Source organism: Bombina bombina, chromosome 2 (assembly GCF_027579735.1).
Source record: "Bombina bombina isolate aBomBom1 chromosome 2, aBomBom1.pri, whole genome shotgun sequence".
NCBI classification, from domain to species: Eukaryota; Metazoa; Chordata; class Amphibia; order Anura; family Bombinatoridae; genus Bombina; species Bombina bombina.
Genome location: NC_069500.1, coordinates 883,645,898 through 883,665,127, shown reverse-complemented (window position 1 = coordinate 883,665,127; position 19,230 = coordinate 883,645,898). Strand labels below are relative to the sequence as shown.

General features: G+C 45.3%; 1 protein-coding gene across 1 annotated transcript in view; it reads left to right on the top strand.

The window, feature by feature from the left end:
• WRN (WRN RecQ like helicase) overlaps positions 1-19,230 on the top strand; it is a 377,656-nt gene that overhangs the window by 180,082 nt on the left and 178,344 nt on the right. Inside the window, exon 18 of the mRNA XM_053700137.1 lies at positions 14,109-14,296. Within this exon, the coding sequence (XP_053556112.1) occupies positions 14,109-14,296 (188 nt within the window). The remainder of the gene's footprint in view (positions 1-14,108; positions 14,297-19,230) is intronic.

Sequence of the window (19,230 nt, the reverse complement as noted above, 5' to 3'; positions counted from 1 at the left end):
CTGAGTCGGTCATTGAGACCATGATCCAGGCGCGCACGCCTGTTACTCGAAAAATGTACCATAAGGTATGGTGTAAATACCTTTATTGGTGTGAATCTAAGGGCTACTCTTGGAGTAGGGACAGGATTCCTAGGATTTTGTCCTTTTTCCAGGAAGGTCTGGAGAAAGGGTTGTCAGTCAGTTCTCTGAAATGTCAGATTTCTGCATTATCTATTTTGAGATCCTTAGAACGCTCTGATAGATACTCTGGCGGTTCCTTGGGATTTCGGTCTAGCATACCTGTTTCCTCCATTTGTGCTCCTTCCACGAGTTATTGCTTGTATCAAACAGGAGAGAGCATCGGTAGTTCTATTAGCTCCTTCATGGCCTCGCAGGATCTGGTATGCAGACCTAGTGAATATGTCATCTCGGCCACCTTGGAGGTTGCCTCTGAGGAAGGACCTTCTAGCTCAGGGTCTATTCCTTCATACAAATCTTGTTTCTCTGAAGCTGGCTGCTTTGAGATTGAACGCTTAGTTGGTTCTAAGCGTGGATTTTCTGAGTCGGTCATTGAGACCATGATCCAGGCGCGCACGCCTGTTACTCGAAAAATGTACCATAAGGTATGGTGTAAATACCTTTATTGGTTTGAATCTAAGGGCTACTCTTGGAGTAGGGACAGGATTCCTAGGATTTTGTCCTTTTTCCAGGAAGGTTTGGAGAAAGGGTTGTCAGTCAGTTCTCTGAAAGGTCAGATTTCTGCATTATCTATTTTGAGATCCTTAGAACGCTCTGATAGATACTCTGGCGGTTCCTTGGGATTTCGGTCTAGCATACCTGTTTCCTCCATTTGTGCTCCTTCCACGAGTTATTGCTTGTATCAAACAGGAGAGAGCATCAGTAGTTCTAATAGCTCCTTCATGGCCTCGCAGGATCTGGTATGCAGACCTAGTGAATATGTCATCTCGGCCACCTTGGAGGTTGCCTCTGAGGAAGGACCTTCTAGCTCAGGGTCTATTCCTTCATACAAATCTTGTTTCTCTGAAGCTGGCTGCTTTGAGATTGAACGCTTAGTTTGTTCTAAGCGTGGATTTTCTGAGTCGGTCATTGAGACCATGATCCAGGCACGCAAGCCTGTTACTCGAAAAATTTACCATAAGGTATGGTGTAAATACCTTTATTGGTATGAATCTAAGGGCTACTCTTGGAGTAGGGATGGGATCCCTAGGATTTTGTCTTTTCTCCAGGAAGGTCTGGAGAAAGGGTTGTCAGTCAGTTCTCTGAAAGGTCAGATTTCTGCATTATCTATTTTGTTACACAAGCGTCTGGCGGATGTGCCAGATGTTCAATCTTTTTGTCAGGCCCTGGTCAGAATCAGGCCTGTGTTTAAACCTGTTGCTCCTCCTTGGAGCCTTAGTCTTGTTCTTAAAGTTTTGCAGCAGGCTCTGTTTGAGCCAATGCATTCCATAGATATTAATTTGCTATCTTGGAAGGTTTTGTTTCTTATTGCTATCTCTCTGCTCAGAGAGTTTCGGAACTCTCGGCTTTGCAGTGTGATTCGCCTTACCTTATCTTTCATGCGGATAAGGCAGTTCTTCGTACTAAATTGGGGTTTCTTCCTAAAGTGGTTTCGGATAGAAATATTAATCAGGAAATTGTTCCTTCTCTGTCCCAATCCTTCTCATAAAGAACTTCTGTTACACAACTTGGATGTTGTGCGTGCTCTAAAATTCTACCTACAGACAACTAAGGATTTTCGCCAGTCTTCTGCCCTGTTTGTTTGTTTCTTAGGAAAGTGTAAGGGTCAAAGGGCTACTGCTACTTCTCTTTCCCCTCTGGTTGAGAAGTATAATTTGTTTTGCTTATGAGACTGCTGGACAGCAGCCTCCAGAGAGAATGACTGCTCATTCCACTAGGGCTGTCTCCTATTCCTCGGCTTTCAAATATTAAGCTTCTGTGGAACAGATTTGCAAGGCTGCAACTTGGTCCTCTCTGCATACTGTGACGGATACCCGTCTACCCCGACTGGCACCAACTGTATACGCTTTTATCCTCCTTGCCCAATGCAACGCCTGCCCTTGGTGAGAAATACTCTGGGACAAGAAAAGGGTAGAGACCCTGCCAAGCTACTGAGGGGAGAGTCCGTCTGTCTCTTCTCCCGAGAAGAAGATCTACCGCTGGGGAGGGAGGTCTGCTACCTCCGCTCCATGGGAAACTGTGCTGCCGCTGGGGAGAGAGCCCGGCTGTCTTCTCCCTGTACGGGGTTCTACCGCTGGGGAGAGAGCTTCTGCTAGGGTGGCTCCTTTGTCCAGGTCTATAAGCTCGGGCCCAGGCTGCTGATCTGTATCTAGCAGCTCGTCGTCGCTTATGCTCTGTTGCCACTCATCTGAGGCCAACCTCCATGATTCCCAGAGTGCTGCACCACAGCTCCGTGCAGACTCCGTGGCATTGCTCCTAAGCAATCAGCGTTGACGAGTTTCGCTGCCTGCTTTTCTGCACTCAAGTCCATATCAGAAGCGATGCTACAGTCTGTCACACTGGAAGGACGTTGTTTCTGTTCCACGGCATAGATTCTGGTAAGATTGTTTCATTTTTATTTATTTTTTTTACACCTCACTGTTAACACTAGAAGGCAGGGTCACAGTGGGACTCCTTTATCTTTATGGAATCAAGGGTTAATATCTCCTGAGGTGATTGTTGAACAGTTGGGTGTTAATCATATTAGTTTATTTTGCTGCTTATATGTGTGAGATGTTTTAGGCTTGTATGCTGATATGGAACATATAGGTTGCTCCTTTAATGTGAGAGCTGCACAATTTTATATAAGCTTGGCACGCTTTTCCTTTAGCAGGGGCGGGTCCTGTATTGCGCACCGTGTGAACGGGTGTGGTCACGGTTTCCATTTCCTATTCCTGACCGAGTTGCAATGGAGAGGAGCATATTTTCTTTCTCTACACTGTCTGGGTCATAGGAGGTGGTGAGTGCCCCACCCATTGGGGGTTTTAGGTGCCAGTTGTTTTTCTTGATTTTATAAAAGTTACTTAGTTATGGAGGATTCTGATGTTTTAGAGGATGAGACCTCTACGACAGAATTCGATACCTGTGTATATTGTGAGGAGGCCCGGGTAATCCAGCCCTCTCAATTATCTTCCATATGCTGCATCAAGGTGTTTTCTTCATCCAATGTAAAGATGTTAGATGCCACTGAGCCTTCTGCCTCTGAAGACTCTTCGTCCCGTGAGGTGTGTCCCCTACAGTCATCTGATCCTACACATGCAGATTTCCCTTGTACCCCTAATCCTCCTCCTGGAGGGGGCCTTTTTCCACCAGATGTTACTGCGCAATTCCGTATGGCGATGTCTACGGCCTTAGCCGTGTTGCTTCAAACGGCTACGCACAAACGAAGGGTTAATACATGTGCTCCTGCCCAGGGAGCATCTTTTAAATTGACAGTTGTATCCGATCAGTCATCAGAGGATGCAGTTCTCTCTGAGGCTTCAGAGTACGGACCTTCTGGGTCGGAGTCTGCTGCTTCTAGTCCTCCGGCAGAGGTTTTTGACGTTAGATTTTAGGTCGCACACCTGTGCTTCCTTCTAAGAGAGGTTTTGTCGATATTAGAGATGCCTAGTACTGATCTACCAGTCGAATCTAAGAGCCCTGAACCAGAGGGCGAATTTGATTAAGGCGGGTAGGGATAGAGATCCTTTCCCCTTACGCTGTTATTTTGTTTATTTGTTTTTTTATTAAGATTCCGAGTTCCGGGCTCTGTCGGGGGGGGGTGGGGTTGTTGCCCGTCCTTATTTAGCTAACACTTTTTGTGCGCTTGCCTATCGTTTTTACTATTCCATTGGGGATAGTTTAATCTTAGAGCTCTGGATAATGAAAGGAAACTCCTTTTTTACAAGGATATTTCCCCACGTGGGATATTTGTATTTTGTCATCTCGAAGACTTTCCTATTGAAGCTTCTCTGTCTAGACTTCGAGGGGAGGTTCCCTCAATATTTCCAGAAATAATTAAGACATTGGAGCTTATAGTTCATTTTTCTGTGACTTTTCACTGTTTCTAGCCCAGAACTAGGGCTTCCAGGTTTCTGTCCAGACCTGATCGCTCTGGCTGATATGACTTCGGTATCTAATTTTTCCTTCTACGCGGGGGGAAAGATTTTGGTTCCGCTATTCTGCAGCTTTCCATTTGGAAGAGAAAGAATCCTTGTTTTATTCTTCCTTGCGGTTAAAGCCCAGCGTCTGAGACCTCTGCTGAGCCCGAACAATTCAAGTGTTTTTCATTTTGAAAGATGACTCAGGGTAAATTCCTGGATGCTATTTTTATTTTCATAGACTTGAGGACTCTTATAATGGACTTGTGAAGTTCTAAGCAGCTTCACCAGGCCGTGCTCTCCAGACCTCCTTCAGGCATCTCTAGCTCGGTGTTGGTGGTATGGGTTTGTTATATGGTCCATTTTGGACTTCACTTCTTTTGTCAGGACTCATCTCAACCGAGGATCGGTGTAGGATGAGGCAGAGGTGAGAAGTTGTTTTCAAATCTGTCTTACCAGATTCCTGGACTACTGGTTGTGGGTATCGCTCTCTAGTATTTTTGTCCAGATCCCCTTGTCCTGAGAGTCATTCTTTGTATGCCTGGATGGTGATGTCATACCAGGAAGGCATGATGGGTTCTGTGGACTTGGGAGGTTTCCTCCCGATTGCTGTTCGGATCTTCAGGCAAGTCCTTTGTTTCTAAAGTTTAGTATACTGGATTAGTCCCAGTTTTAGATTAGAGTCTGTTTTTTCTCTCAGTGGCCTAGTGCATCTTCTGAGAGGAACAAGAGTCTCCCTAACGATAAGGGTAGTATCTCGATTTTTGGTGGTGGGCAGAGGCCCACTACTTCTCACTATCTGCGATCATCTCTCCGGGGGCGGTCATCCGGGCCGGAGGTCCTTTCAGACATTTCTTTCTCTGGGATAAGGTTTTCTCTGAGGATTTTTTTCAGAGACGCGGATGCAGTTCTCAGGTCATCCCGTTTTCAATACCAATTTCTGTGGTTCCTCAGGTCGGAACTAATGAATGCATTAGTGGTGCCTTGGAGGTTCCATACCATTTTTATTTTTGCTGCCATTTCACTCCTTCTCGAGTGGTTGCTCTAACCTAGCAGGAGCAGGCATCGCGACTTCAAAGTTTGTGGTTTTGTGGGAATGTCGTCTCCTCTTCTATGAGGGTTACCTTGTTGTTCGATCAGGGCCCCTTTGCTTCCTCAGTCCTTAAAAAAATTTGAGGCTGACTACGTGGAGATAGTGCTCGGCCTTAGCCAGGAGAGGGTTTTTGAGAGGTTATGGTCCTCTCCCTTCATCTGTGGAATGCAGCCGTGGTTCGGCCTAATACACTGTCAAGTCTAACCGGGCTTATTTTCCTTCTTCTAGATGTTCTGGTGAAGGGCTTCTTAGCAGGTTCCCTTGTTCTGACTGTTTGGTCCATGTCTGTTTCTCTGTCTGGAGGCTCGCTGAGTTTCCGGATGTGCAGTTTTCTGTTCTTTTTTGTTAGAGTTCTGTCTATGACTCAGGCCGGGACGATCAGATGCTCCTCCGTGGAGCTTAGATCATTGTTCTCCTGGCTGCATCGGGCTAAGTTGAACCTTAAGCATTGTCTTTAGGTTGCAGTGTCATCTTTTCGACCTTTTAAAATAAGGCCTCTATGGATCAGATTTATAGGGCGGCTTCCTGGGTCTCCTTACTTTCTTTTTTCCTAAATTTTAACACAATTTCTTTGCTTCTGTGGAACTAACCTTCGGGAGATAGGGTTTTTGCAGGCTGTGGTGCTCTCAGATTGGGCCTTGCCTCTCCTTTTTTCCCTCCGTTAGCATTCAGTGTCCTCTAGCGTTGGGTCTAATTTTCCCACAAATAAGGAATGCAGCTTTGGACTTTCCCTGTATTAAGAAGGAAAACATAAATTATGCTATACCTGATAATTTCCTATCCTTCGTGTACAGGAAGAGTCCACAGCTCCCGCCCGTTTTCTCCGATGGGTGGCCCTAACTTTTTCTTCTGGCACCTTTTTCACCCTGATATTTCTCCCTACGGTTCCTTGTTCCCTCGGCAGAATGACTGGGGAAGTGCGGAGGTATTTAAGCCTTTGGCTGGGGATGTCTTTGCCTCCTCCTGGTGGCCAGGTTCAGTATTTCCCACAAGTAAGGAATGCAGCTGTGGACTCTCCCTGTACAGAAGGAAAGGAAATGATCAGGTAAGCATATTTGTTTTTCTACCGCAAGACAAGAAAAACTGACTCAAAGGACGTCAAAGTAATTTCCATTCCTTTGTAACTTCAAAGGTCAAAAGTCTTCCTCTGCCTCTTCCAAGCGAGTAGCAGTCCAAGTCTTCTTAGGAGCCCAATCAGTCTTGGAATAAGGGGAAGCAATCAAAGAAGCCCTCAGCTGAGATCTAAGTCAGCATAAAGGGTTGGTCCCCCTGGTCCGGGATCATATCAAGTGGGGGGCAGACTATCCCAGTTTTTCTCAAGTTGTGAAGACGATAGTATCCCAGATCCTTGGGCTGTGGGACATAGTATCTCAGGGTTACAAAATAGAATTCAAAACATTCCCTCCCTGGGACAGATTCCACTTCTCAAGATTATCTGCAGACCAGGTAAAAAGAGGCATTCTCAAACTGCGTTCAGGAATTCAGGAATTCTATTCATATCTGTTGTGGTTCCCAAAAAAAGAGTGAACTTTTCGACCATTTTAGACTAAAAGTGTCTCAACACGTTTTCTCAGGGTACCGTCCTTTAAAATGGAAACCATTTGTTCCATTCTTCCTTTGGTCCAAGAGGGTCAGTTCAATGTCGACCATAGACCTGAAGGACGCGTATCTTCATGTTCCTGTCCACAGGGATCATCGCAAATTCCTGAGATATGCCTTTCTAGACAAACACTTTCAGTTTGTAACTCTTCCAATTGGCCTTGCCACAGCTCCCAGAATTTTCTCAAAGGTTCTGGGGGTTCTCTTGGCAGTGATCAGGTCTCAAGGAATTGCAGCAGCGCCATACCTGGACAACATATTGTTTCAGGCGTCATCTTTTTAACAATCAAACTCTCATACAGAGATCTTGTTGTCTTTTCTACGTTCCCACGGTTGGAAAGTGAATCTGGAAATAGTTCCCTTGTTCCAGCTACAAAGGGTGGTTTTTCTTATGGACCATAATAGATTCCGTATCTATGAAAATTTTTCTGACGGAGGTAAAAAAAAAAAATCAAAATGTTCTCCTCTTGCCTCTCTCTTCAGTCTACTGTTCTGCCATCAGTGGCTCAATGTATGGAGGTAATTGGTCTGATTGTCGCTTCCATGGACATCATTCCCTTTGCTCGATTCCATTTGAGAGCTCTGCAATCATGCATGCTCAGACAAGTGAAAGGAGACCATTCAAATCTGTCTCAGAGGATAGATCTAGACAAGAGACTCTCTCCCATGGTGGCTTTCTCAGGACCATCTGTCTCAGGGCTCATGCTTCCGGAGACCCTTCCTGGGTTGTTAGTGACCACGGACGCCAGCCTGCTAGGCTGGGGAGCAATTTTGGACTCGTTAAACGTACAATGCTTTTACAATGCTCTGATGGCTTGGCCTCAATTGTTCTTAGCCCGGTTTATCAGGTTTCAGTCGGACAACATCACCTCAGTGGCTTACATCCACCACCAGGGCGTAACTTGGTGTTCCTTAGCCATGTAGGAGGTGGCACAGATTATTCAGTGGGCGGAAGCTCACAATCGTTGTCGATCTGCCATCCACATTCCTGGAGTGAACAACTGGGAAGCAGAATTTCCTGAGCAGACAGACAATTTATCCCGCGGAGTGGGCTCTCCATCCGGGAGCTGTTCTCCAGGTTAACCCTCAAATGGGGGGTGCTGGAGTTGGATCTGATGGCGTCTCGGCAGAACGCCAAGGTAACGGTACAAGGTCAAGAGATCCTCAAGACCGCTCTGATAGATACTCTGGCGGTTCCTTGGGATTTCGGTCTAGCATACCTGTTTCCTCCGTTTGTGCTCCTTCCATGAGTTATTGCTCGTATCAAACAGGAGAGAGCATCAGTAGTTCTAATAGCTCCTTCATGGCCTCGCAGGATCTGGTATGCAGACCTAGTGAATATGTCATCTCGGCCACCTTGGAGGTTGCCTCTGAGGAAGGACCTTCTAGCTCAGGGTCTATTCCTTCATACAAATCTTGTTTCTCTGAAGCTGGCTTGCTTTGAGATTGAACTGCTTTGTTGGTTCTAAGCATGGATTTTTCTGAGTCGGTCATTGAGACCATGATCCAGGCGCGCACGCCTGTTACTCGAAAAATGTACCATAAGGTATGGTGTAAATACCTTTATTGGTGTGAATCTAAGGGCTTACTCTTGGAGTAGGACAGGATTCCTAGGATTTTGTCCTTTTCCAGGAAGGTCTGGAGAAAGGGTTTGTCAGTCAGTTCTCTGAAATGTCAGATTTTCTGCATTATCTATTTTGAGATCCTTAGAACGCTCTGATAGATACTCTGGGCGGTTCCTTGGTGATTTCGGTCTAGCATACCTGTTTCCTCCATTTGTGCTCCTTCCACGAGTTATTGCTTGTATCACACAGGAGAGGAGCATCGGTAGTTCTAGTTAGCTCCTTCATGGCCTCGCAGGATCTGGTATGCAGACCTAGTGAATATGTCATCTCGGCCACCTTGGAGGTTGCCTCTGAGGAAGGACCTCTAGCTCAGGGTCTATTCCTTTCATACAAATCTTGTTTCCTCTGAAGCTGGCTGCTTTGAGAGTGAACGCTTAGTTGGTTCTAAGCGTGGATTTTCTGAGTCGGTCATTGAGGACCATGATCCAGGCGCGCACGCCTGTTACTCGAAAAATGTACCATAAGGTATGGTTGTAAATACCTTTATTGGTTTGAATCTAAGGGCTACTCTTGGAGTAGGGACAGGATTCCTAGGATTTTGTCCTTTTCCAGGAAGGTTTGGAGAAAGGGTTGTCAGTCAGTTCTCTGAAAGGTCAGATTTCTGCATTATCTATTTTGAGATCCTTAGATCGCTCTGATAGATACTCTGGCTGGTTCCTTGGGATTTCGGTCTAGCATACCTGTTTCCTCATTTGTGCTCCTTCCACGAGTTATTGCTTGTATCAAACAGGAGAGAGCATCAGTAGTTCTAATAGCTCCTTCATTGGCCTCGCAGGATCTTGGTCTGCAGACCTAGTGAATATGTCATCTCGGCCACCTTGGAGGTTGCCTCTGAGGAAGGACCTTCTAGCTCAGGGTCTATTCCTTCATACAAATCTTGTTTCTCTGAAGCTGGCTGCTTTGAGATTGAACGCTGTAGTTTGTTCTAAGCGTGGATTTTTCTGAGTCGGTCATTGAGACCATGATCCAGGCACGCAAGCCTGTTACTCGAAAAATTTACCATAAGGTATGGTGTAAATACCTTTATTGGTATGAATCTAAGGGCTACTCTTTGGAGTAGGGATGGGATCCCTAGGATTTTGTCTTTTCTCCAGGGAAGGTCTGGAGAAAGGGTTGTCAGTCAGTTCTCTGAAAGGTCAGATTTCTGCATTATCTATTTTGTTACACAAGCGTCTGGCGGATGTGCCCAGATGTTCAATCTTTTTGTCAGGCCCTGGTCAGAAACAGGCCTGTGTTTTAAACCTGTTGCTCCTCCTTGGAGCCTTAGTCTTGTTCTTAAAGTTTTGCAGCAGGCTCTGTTTGAGCCAATGCATTCCATAGATATTAATTTGCTATCTATGGAAGGTTTGTTTCTTATTGCTATCTCTCTGCTCAGAGAGTTTCGGAACTCTCGGCTTTGCAGTGTGATTCGCCTTACCTTATCTTTCATGCGGATAAGGCAGTTCTTCGTACTAAATTGGGGTTTCTTCCTAAAGTGGTTTCGGATAGAAATATTAATCAGGAAATTGTTCCTTCTCTGTCCCAATCCTTCTCATAAAGAAACTTCTGTTACACAACTTGGATGTTGTGCGTGCTCTAAAATTCTACCTACAGACAACTAAGGATTTTCGCCAGTCTTCTGCCCTGTTTGTTTTGTTTCTTAGGAAAGTGTAAGGGTCAAAGGGCTACTGCTACTTCTCTTTCCCCTCTGGTTGAGAGTATAATTTGTTTTGCTTATGAGACTGCTGGACAGCAGCCTCCAGAGAGAATGACTGCTCATTCCACTAGGGCTGTCTCCCTATTCCTCGGCTTTCAAATATTAAGCTTCTGTGGAACAGATTTGCAAGGCTGCAACTTGGTCCTCTCTGCATACTGTGACGGATACCCGTCTACCCCGACTGGCACCAACTGTATACGCTTTTATCCTCCTTGCCCAATGCAACGCCTGCCCTTGGTGAGAAATACTCTGGGACAAGAAAAGGGTAGAGACCCCTGCAAGCTACTGAGGGGAGAGTCCGTCTGTCTCTTCTCCCGAGAAGAAGATCTACCGCTGGGGAGGGAGGTCTGCTACCTCCGCCTCCATGGGAAACTGTGCTTGCCGCTGGGGAGAGAGCCCGGCTGTCTTCTCCCTGTACGGGGTTCTACCGCTGGGGAGAGAGCTTCTGCTAGGGTGGCTCCTTTGTCCAGGTCTATAAGCTCGGGCCCAGGCTGCTGATCTGTATCTAGCAGCTCGTGTCGCGCTTATGCTCTGTTGCCACTCATCTGAGGCCAACCTCCATGATTCCCAGAGTGCTGCCACCACAGCTCCGTGCAGACTCCGTGGCATGTTGCAGAACTCGGTCTAGCAGCCACTGTATGCCTTTTCTAGTCCCATTCTTGGACAATAAGCGATACCATATCGGATACCAGCCAGGGTACCCCCGAGAGATCCAACAGCTGCTCTCGGGAGTGGCCAATGTTCGTTACTCTCAGTTCCGCCCAACTTTTCCAATAGTAACCCAGGGCCGCCGAAGCCAAAACCCTCTGTGGGGGAGCAATCCTTCAGCCATGGCCGTACTTGCATAGCGAGCCATCGGAGGTCCCGATAGCCGTCCTCCACTCACATCTCTGCCCAAACCAGTCGATCTAGTTCCAATAGCCATTCCTCCATGGGCTGCTCTCCTAGGAAAAGCACTCGCAAGTCCCACCGGACCCAGTACCTCTCATCTGTGGGGAGGACCTTTCCATCACAATCCTTTTCTTGTTGAAGCCTCTCCCTTCATAGTTGCCGGCGGACAATCCTCCTGCTGCTCAGCTGGTCCAGTTCAGAACCAGGACCGTCCAGCTGGGTCAGCGCCTCCTGTACTCTCCTAAGGTACTCGGCTTCCATAGTTACCAGCTACTGTGGCCCTTCTCTGTCAGCAAGGAATCGTGTGGAAGAAGCAGATCTCACCGCTGCCCACAATGTGATGGATACCCCAGCTACCCCGACTGGGTAGCTCCGCCAAACTGGTCCTGCTTCCTCCCTGCCGACTGCAGCTATGTAGCTGGCAAGTGACCACAGCCTGTAGCCACCCCTGATGCCCGACAGCACCAGTACTCAGGGTCCCACCCTGTGGCAGACTCCAGCTACCCAGACTAGTTAGCTCTACCAGAGTGTCCTTCCTCTGCCTGGAACAGGCTGCTATGTAGCCCGGGAAAGTGATTTTAGCTTGAGCCCAACCAAATAACTAGACAGACTAGCATTCATGTGAAACAAGAACTGATTTTATTGAAAACACACACTCCTTTTATACAGACAGCTTCATCTTGATAGAACAGAAGACAATGCCACAGTTTTCCCGCCATTCCCGCCCCTCCATGCAGCCTGGCACCTCCATAGGAGCCACAGTCTCACATAATCCCAATACCTAGGGGTGGCGTATTTATGCTAAATTTATGCTTACTGGATAAATTACTTTCTTTCCGGATATGGAGAGTCCACGACCCCACCCTTTATTATGACAGTTATTTTTTACTTAACCTTGGGCACTTCTTCACTTTTGTGTTATTTCTTTTCCATTTTCCTTCGGTCAACTGACTGGGGATTTTGGGTAGGGGAGTGACACTTAGCAGCTTTGCTATGGGGCTGTTTGCCGCCTCCTGTGATATTCCCACTTGTAATTGAATGACGTTGTGGACTCTCCATATCTGGAAAAGAAAGAAAGAAATTTATTAGGTTAAACATTTTTTTTTTTTTAAATAGACAACCCAAAGAATTGATGTAGGCCCCATTTTAGTATATTTCATGCCCCCATTTCACCGCTAAATGCGATCAAATATTTTTTTATTTTTTTTTAACTTTTTAACAACTTTAGGTTTCTCACTGAAGTTATTTACAAACATGCTTGTGCTTTTATGGGTTCTGGGATCCCCTTTGTTCAGAAATAGCAGACATATATAGCTTTGGCTTTGCTTTTGATAATGAGAAGGCTGCTTAATGCCGCTTGCGCACCACACTATTATGCCCAGCAGTTAAAGGGAAACTGAACCCAAATTTTTTCTTTTGTGATTCAGATAGAGCATGAATTTTTAAGCAACTTCTAATTTACTCCTATCATCAAATTTTATTTATTCTCTCGGTATCTGTATTTGAAATGCAAGAATGTAAGTTTAGAGGCCGGCCCATTTTGGTGAACAACCTGGGTTGTCCTTGCTGATTGGTGGAAAAAATCCATCCACCAATCAAAAAGTGCTGTCCAGAGTTCTTATCCCAAAAAAAGCTTAGATGGCTTTTATTTCCAAATAAAGATAGCAAGAGAAACGAAAAATATTGATAATAGGAGTAAATTAGAAAGTTGCTTAAAATTGCATGCTCTATCTGAATCACAAAAGAAAAAAATTGGGTTCAGTGTCCCTTTAAGGAGTTAATTAGATAGCTTGTAGGGTTAATTTTAGCTTTAGTGTAGAGTAGGGTTGCCACCCGTCCCTTAAAATACAGAACACTTATAAGTTACACATGCTGCTGGGTGTACAGGGAGGAATATGAATCGTGCTGTCCAGAAACACAATACATGTTCCTCCCTGCACACCTTGCAGCATGTGTAACTCATAAGTGTCCAGGAAACCCTAGTGTAGAAATCAGCCTGACACATCCCACACCCTGATCTCTCCCTGACCCCCTCAAACAGGTATTTTCCCTCACTCAACTCACAAATGTCATTGCCATCTTAATTTTTTTTTTATATATTATTCTGCAGTGTTGAATCCCCCTTAGCCCCCAACCTCCCTGATCCCCCGCCCCCCAAACCGCTCTCTAACCCTCCCCACTCTAGCTAATTCCGTCATCTTGGGTACTGGCAGCTGTTCTCCCTTTCCCTCTCCCTCGTCGACTTAATGACATGTAGAACGCACACGCAATCCCCACCCCCCGCCTCTTTGCATGCTCCTGGACACTCAGGCACAGGATTCGGAACTCCTTCCAGCAGTGGGCCACCCACCCACCTCCCTGCTAGGCTCCCACCCACCAACGATCTGCACCATCGCTGGCCAATGCAGAGGGGGCCACAGAGTGGCTCTCTCTGCATTGGTGGGTAAAAAAATGTGTTTTGCAGTTTGCTTCAATATCGAGGCATCACTGCAATACCCTGAAAGCGATCATAATGGCTTCCAGCGCTTCAAACCCCTGAGGACGTGCCAGGCTCTTCCTTGGTCATTAAGGACTGTTTTTTGTAGGACATGCCTGGCATGTCCTCGGTCGTTAAGGAGTTAAAGGGATAGTCTAGTCAAAATTGGTATTCTTTGTTAAAAAGGATATCTAGGTAGACATTGCTAATTGGTGGCTGCACATATATGCCTCATGTTGTTGGTTCACCCAATGCGTTAACTAGCTCCCAGTAGTGCTTTGCTGCTTTTTCACTAAAGGATACCAAGATAATGAAGCAAATTAGATACTAGAAGTAAAATGGAAATATTTTTAAAATTGTGCTCTCTATCTGAACCATGAAAGAAAAATTTTGGGTTTCATGTCCCTTTAAGGACACTAATACTTTACAATTGTTTTTCAGTATTTAAAAACTAATATAATTAAAAACAAATGCACCTGCATACTGTTCTCAGGCTAATCTGTGTTTTGGATACATGATTCTATCTAGCATGTATTTAGTGTTTAATGCCCGTTTAAGAGCTTACCCACTTCTGCTTGCAATTCTAGCTCAGCAAAAACAAAATAACAGCCACTGGTAAACTGAACACTTATTCTATTTTTATTCTATTCAGGTCCCTATTGTGGCTTTGACAGCAACTGCCAGTCCATCAATTCGTGAAGACATATCTAGTTCACTCAGTCTGCGTAATCCCCAGATCACCTGCACTAGCTTTGACCGGCCAAACTTATACTTGGAAGTAGGACGAAAAACTTCCAATATGCTGAAAGACCTTCAGCAGTTTCTGATCAAAAAGAAAGGGTGAGAGGCCTCTGTAAATCTTTCAGTAGGCAGCATTTTGTTTATATTACTTATACCTATATTAAAATGAATGTAATTTGAGGCTTCCATATCCGCTTAGTATAATATAGTAGCATGCTTGCTTTATTACTATTTTTTTATTTTAATTTCTTTCATGTAATTGGCAAGAGTCCATGAGCTAGTGACGTATGGGATATACAATCCTACCAGGAGGGGCAAAGTTTCCCAAACCTCAAAATGCCTATAAATACACCCCTCACCACACCCACAATTCAGTTTTACAACGTTGCCCTCCTATGGAGGTGGTGATTAAGTTTGTGCTAAGATTTCTACTTTGATATGCGCTTCTCAGCATTGTTGAAACACGATTTCCTCATCAGTAGTACAGCGAATTTTCAGAGGGATGTGAAGGGGTAGTATCACTTATGGATACGATGATTTCCCTAACGGGATCTATTTCATAGGTTCTCTGTTATCGGTCGTAGAGATTCATCTCCTACCTCGCCTTTTCAGATCAACGATTTACTCTCAATTTACCATTACCTCTACTGATAACTGTTTCAGTACTGGTTTGGCTATCTGCTATATGTGGATGGGTGTCTTTTGGTAAGTATGTTTTTTATTACTTAAGACACCTCAGCTATGGTTTGGCACTTTATGCATTTATATAAAGTTATAAATATATGTATTGTACTTATATTTGCCATGAGTCAGGTTCATGTATTTCCTTCTGCAGACTGTCTGTTTCATATTGGGGAAAATAAACATTTTCTCCAACATAGGTGGTGTCCCCGGGTCCACGGCGTCATCCTTACTTGTGGGATATTCTCGTCCCCAACGAGGAAATGGCAAAGAGCCCAGCAAAGCTGGTCACATGATCCCTCCCTAGGCTCCGCCTACCCCAGTCATTCTCTTTGCCGTTGTACAGGCAACATCTCCACGGAGATGGCTTTAGAGTTTTTTAGTGTTTACTGTAGTTTTTATTATTCCATCCAAGAGTTTGTTATTTCAGAAATAGTGCTGGTATGTACTATTTACTCAGAAACAGAAAAGAGATGAAGATTTCTGTTTGTATGAGGAAAATGTTTTAGCAACCGTCACTAAAATCCATGGCTGTTCCACACAGGACTGTTGAGAGCAATTTAACTTCAGTTGGGGGAACAGTGAGCCAGTCTCTTGCTGCTTGAGGTATGACACATTCAACAAGACGATGTAATGCTGGAAGCTGTCATTTTCCCTATGGGATCCGGTAAGCCATGTTTATTAAGATCGTAAATAAGGGCTTCACAAGGGCTTATTAAGACTGTAGACTTTTTCTGGGCTAAATCCGATTCATTATTACACACATATTAGCCCTTGAGGAATCATTTTTATCTGGGTATTTGATATAATAATATCGGCAGGCACTGTTTTAGACGCCTTACTTCTTTAGGGGCTTTCCCAAATCATAGGCAGAGCCCTCATTTTCGCGCCAGGTGTTGCGCACAGTGTTTTTTGAGAGGCATGACATGCAGTCGCATGTGAGAGGAGCTCTGATACTTAGAAAAGACTTTCTGAAGCGCGTCATTTGGTATCGTATTCCCCTTTTGGGCTTGTTGGGTCTCAGCAACAGCAGATACCAGGACTGTAAAGGGGTTAAAGTTAAAAACGGCTCAGGTTCCGTTATTTTAAGGGTTAAAGCTTCCCAAACTTGGTGTGCCAATACTTTTTAAGGCTTTAAGACACTGTGGTGAAAATTTGGTGAATTTTGAACAATTCCTTCATGTTTTTTCGCAATTGCGAGTAATAAAGTGTGTTCAGTTTAAAATTTAAAGTGACAGTAACGGTTTTTATTTTAAACGTTTTTTGTACTTTGTTATCAAGTTTATGCTGTTTATCAATGTCTGAACTACCAGAAAGACTGTGGTCTGATTGTGGGGAAGCCAGAATTCCTATTCATTTAAATAAATGTGATTTATGTGACAATGACAATGATGCCCAAGAAGATTCCTCAAGTGAGGGGAGTAAGGCATGGTACTGCATCATTCCCTCCTTCGTCTACACGAGGTCTTGCCCACTCAGGAGGCCCCTAGTACATTCTAGCGCGCCAATACTACCCTTACTATGCAACAATTATCGGCCTGTAATGGATAATTCTGTCAAATAACATTTTAGCCAAAATGAAACACTTATCAGCGTAAGGCGCACTGCTCGTTTTAGATACTGAAGAGCATGACGACGCTGATAATAATGGTTCTGAAGGGCCCCTAACCCAGTCTGATGGGGCCAGGGAGGTTTTGTCTGAGGGAGAAATTACTGATTCAGGAACATTTCTCAACAGCTGAACCCTGATGTGATTACGTTTAAATTTAAGTTGGAACATCTCGCATTCTGCTCAAGGAGGTATTATCCACTCTGGATGATTGTGACAGTTGGTCATCCCAGAGAAAATCTGTAAAATGGACAATGTTCCTAGAGGTCCCGGGGCTCCCAGAAGCTTTTCCTATACCCAAGCGGGGTGGCGGACATTGTTAATAAAGAATGGGAAAGCCCGGTATTCCTTTCGTCCCTCCCCCCATATTTAAAAAATTGGTTTTCCTATGGTCGACCCCAGCAAAGGGACTTATGGCAGACAGTCCCCCAAGTCGAGGGAGCGGTTTCCACTTTAAACAAACGCACCACTATACCCATAGAGGATAGTTGTGCTTTCAAAGATCCTATGGATAAAAAAATTAGAAGGTTTTACTTAAAAAGATGTTTGTTCAGCAGGGTTACTTCTACAACCAATTTCATGCATTGTCCCTGTAGCTACAGCCGCATGTTTCTGGTTCGATGAGCTGATAAAGGCGGTCGATAGTGATTCTCCTCCTTATGAGGAGATTATGGACAGAATTCAATGCTCTCAAATTGGCTAATTCTTTCACCCTAGACGCCACGTTGCAATTGGCTAGGTTAGCGGCTAAGAATTCAGGGTTTGCTATTGTGGCGCGCAGAGCGCTTTGGTTGAAATCTTGGTCAGCTGATGGCTCTTCCAAGAACAAGTACTTAACATTCCTTTCAAGGGAAACGCTGTTTGGCCCCTGACTTGAAAGAGATTATCTCTGATATCACTGGGGGTAAGGGCCACGCCCTTCCTCAGGATCGGCCTTTCAAGGCAAAAAATAAACCTAATTTTCGTCCCTTTCGTAGAGAAACGGACCCAGCCAAAGTGCTACGTCCTCTAAGCAAGAGGGTAATAACTTCTAAGCACAAGCCCAGCCTTGGAGACATATGCAAGGCTGGAACAAGGGAAAGCAGGCCAAGAAACCTGCCACTGCTACCAAGACAGCATGAAATGTTGGCACCCCGACTCCGGGACCGGATTGGTGAGGGGGCCAGACTCTCTCTCTTCGCTCAGGCTCTGGGCAAGAGATGTTCTGGATCCTTGGGCGCTCAGAAATAGTCTCCCAAGGTTATCTTCTGGAATTCAAGGGGCTTCCCCAAGGGGGAGGTTCACAGGTCTCAGTTGTCTTCAGACCACATAAAAAGACAGGCATTCCTTACCATTGTGTAGAAGACCTGTTAAAATGGGAGGTGATTCATCCTGTTTCCATTAAGAGAACAAGGGATGGGGTTCTACTCAATCTGTTCATAGTTCCCAAAAAAGAGGAGAACGTTCTAGACCAATCTTAGATCTCAAGATCTAAACAGTTTCTCAAGGTTTCCATCGTTCCAAGATGAGAAACCATTCGAACTACCTATTCTTCTTCCATCCAGGGAAGGGTCAATTCATGACCACGTGGATTTAAAGGATGCGTATCTACATATTCCTATCCACAAGGAACATCCATCGGTTCCTAAGGGTTCGCATTCCTGGCACAAGCATTACAGTTCGTGGCGCTTCCTTTCGGACTTAGCCACTGCCTCCAAGGATTTTCACAAAGGGTACTAGGGTCCCCTTCTAGCCTGTGCTAAGACCAAGGGGCATTGCTGTAGTACCTTACTTGGACGACATTCTGATTCCAAGCGTCGTCCCCCTTCCCCTCAAGCAAAGGCTCACACGACATTGTCCTGGCCTTTCTCAGATCCTCACGGATGGAAAGTGAACGTGGAAAAGAGTTCTCTATCTCCGTCAACAAGGGTTCCCCTTCTTGGGAACAATAATAGACTCCTTAGAAATGAGGATTTTTCTGACAGAGGCCAGAAAAACAAAACTTCTAGACTCTTGTCGGATACTTCATTCCGTTCCTCTTCCATTCCATAGCGCAGTGCATGGAAGTGATCGGTTTGATTGGTTAGCGGCAATGGACATAGTTCCTTTTGCGCGCATTCATCTAAGACCATTACAACTGTGCATGCTCAGTCAGTGGAATGGGGACTATAACAGACTTGTCTCCGAAGATACAAGTAAATCAGAGGACCAGAGACTCACTCCGTTGGTGGCTGTCCCCTGGACAACCCTGTCACAAGGGATGACATTCCGCAGACCAGAGTGGGTCATTGTCACGACCGACGCCAGTCTGATGGGCTGGGGCGCGGTCTGGGGATCCCTGAAAGCTCAGGGTCTTTGGTCTCGGGAAGAATCTCTTCTACCGATAAATATTCTGGAACTGAGAGCGATATTCAATGCTCTCAAGGCTTGGCCTCAGCTAGCGAGGGCCAAGTTCATACGGTTTCAATCAGACAACATGACAACTGTTGCGTACATCAACCATCAGGGGGGAACGAGGAGTTCCTTAGCGATGGAAGAAGTGACCAAAATCATTCTATGGGCGGAGTCTCACTCCTGCCACCTGTCTGCTATCCACATCCCAGGAGTGGAAAATTGGGAAGCGGATTTTCTGAGTCGTCAGACTTTGCATCCGGGGGAGTGGGAACTCCATCCGGAAATCTTTGCCCAAGTCACTCAGCTGTGGGGCATTCCAGACATGGATCTGATGGCCTCTCGTCAGAACTTCAAAGTTCCTTGCTACGGG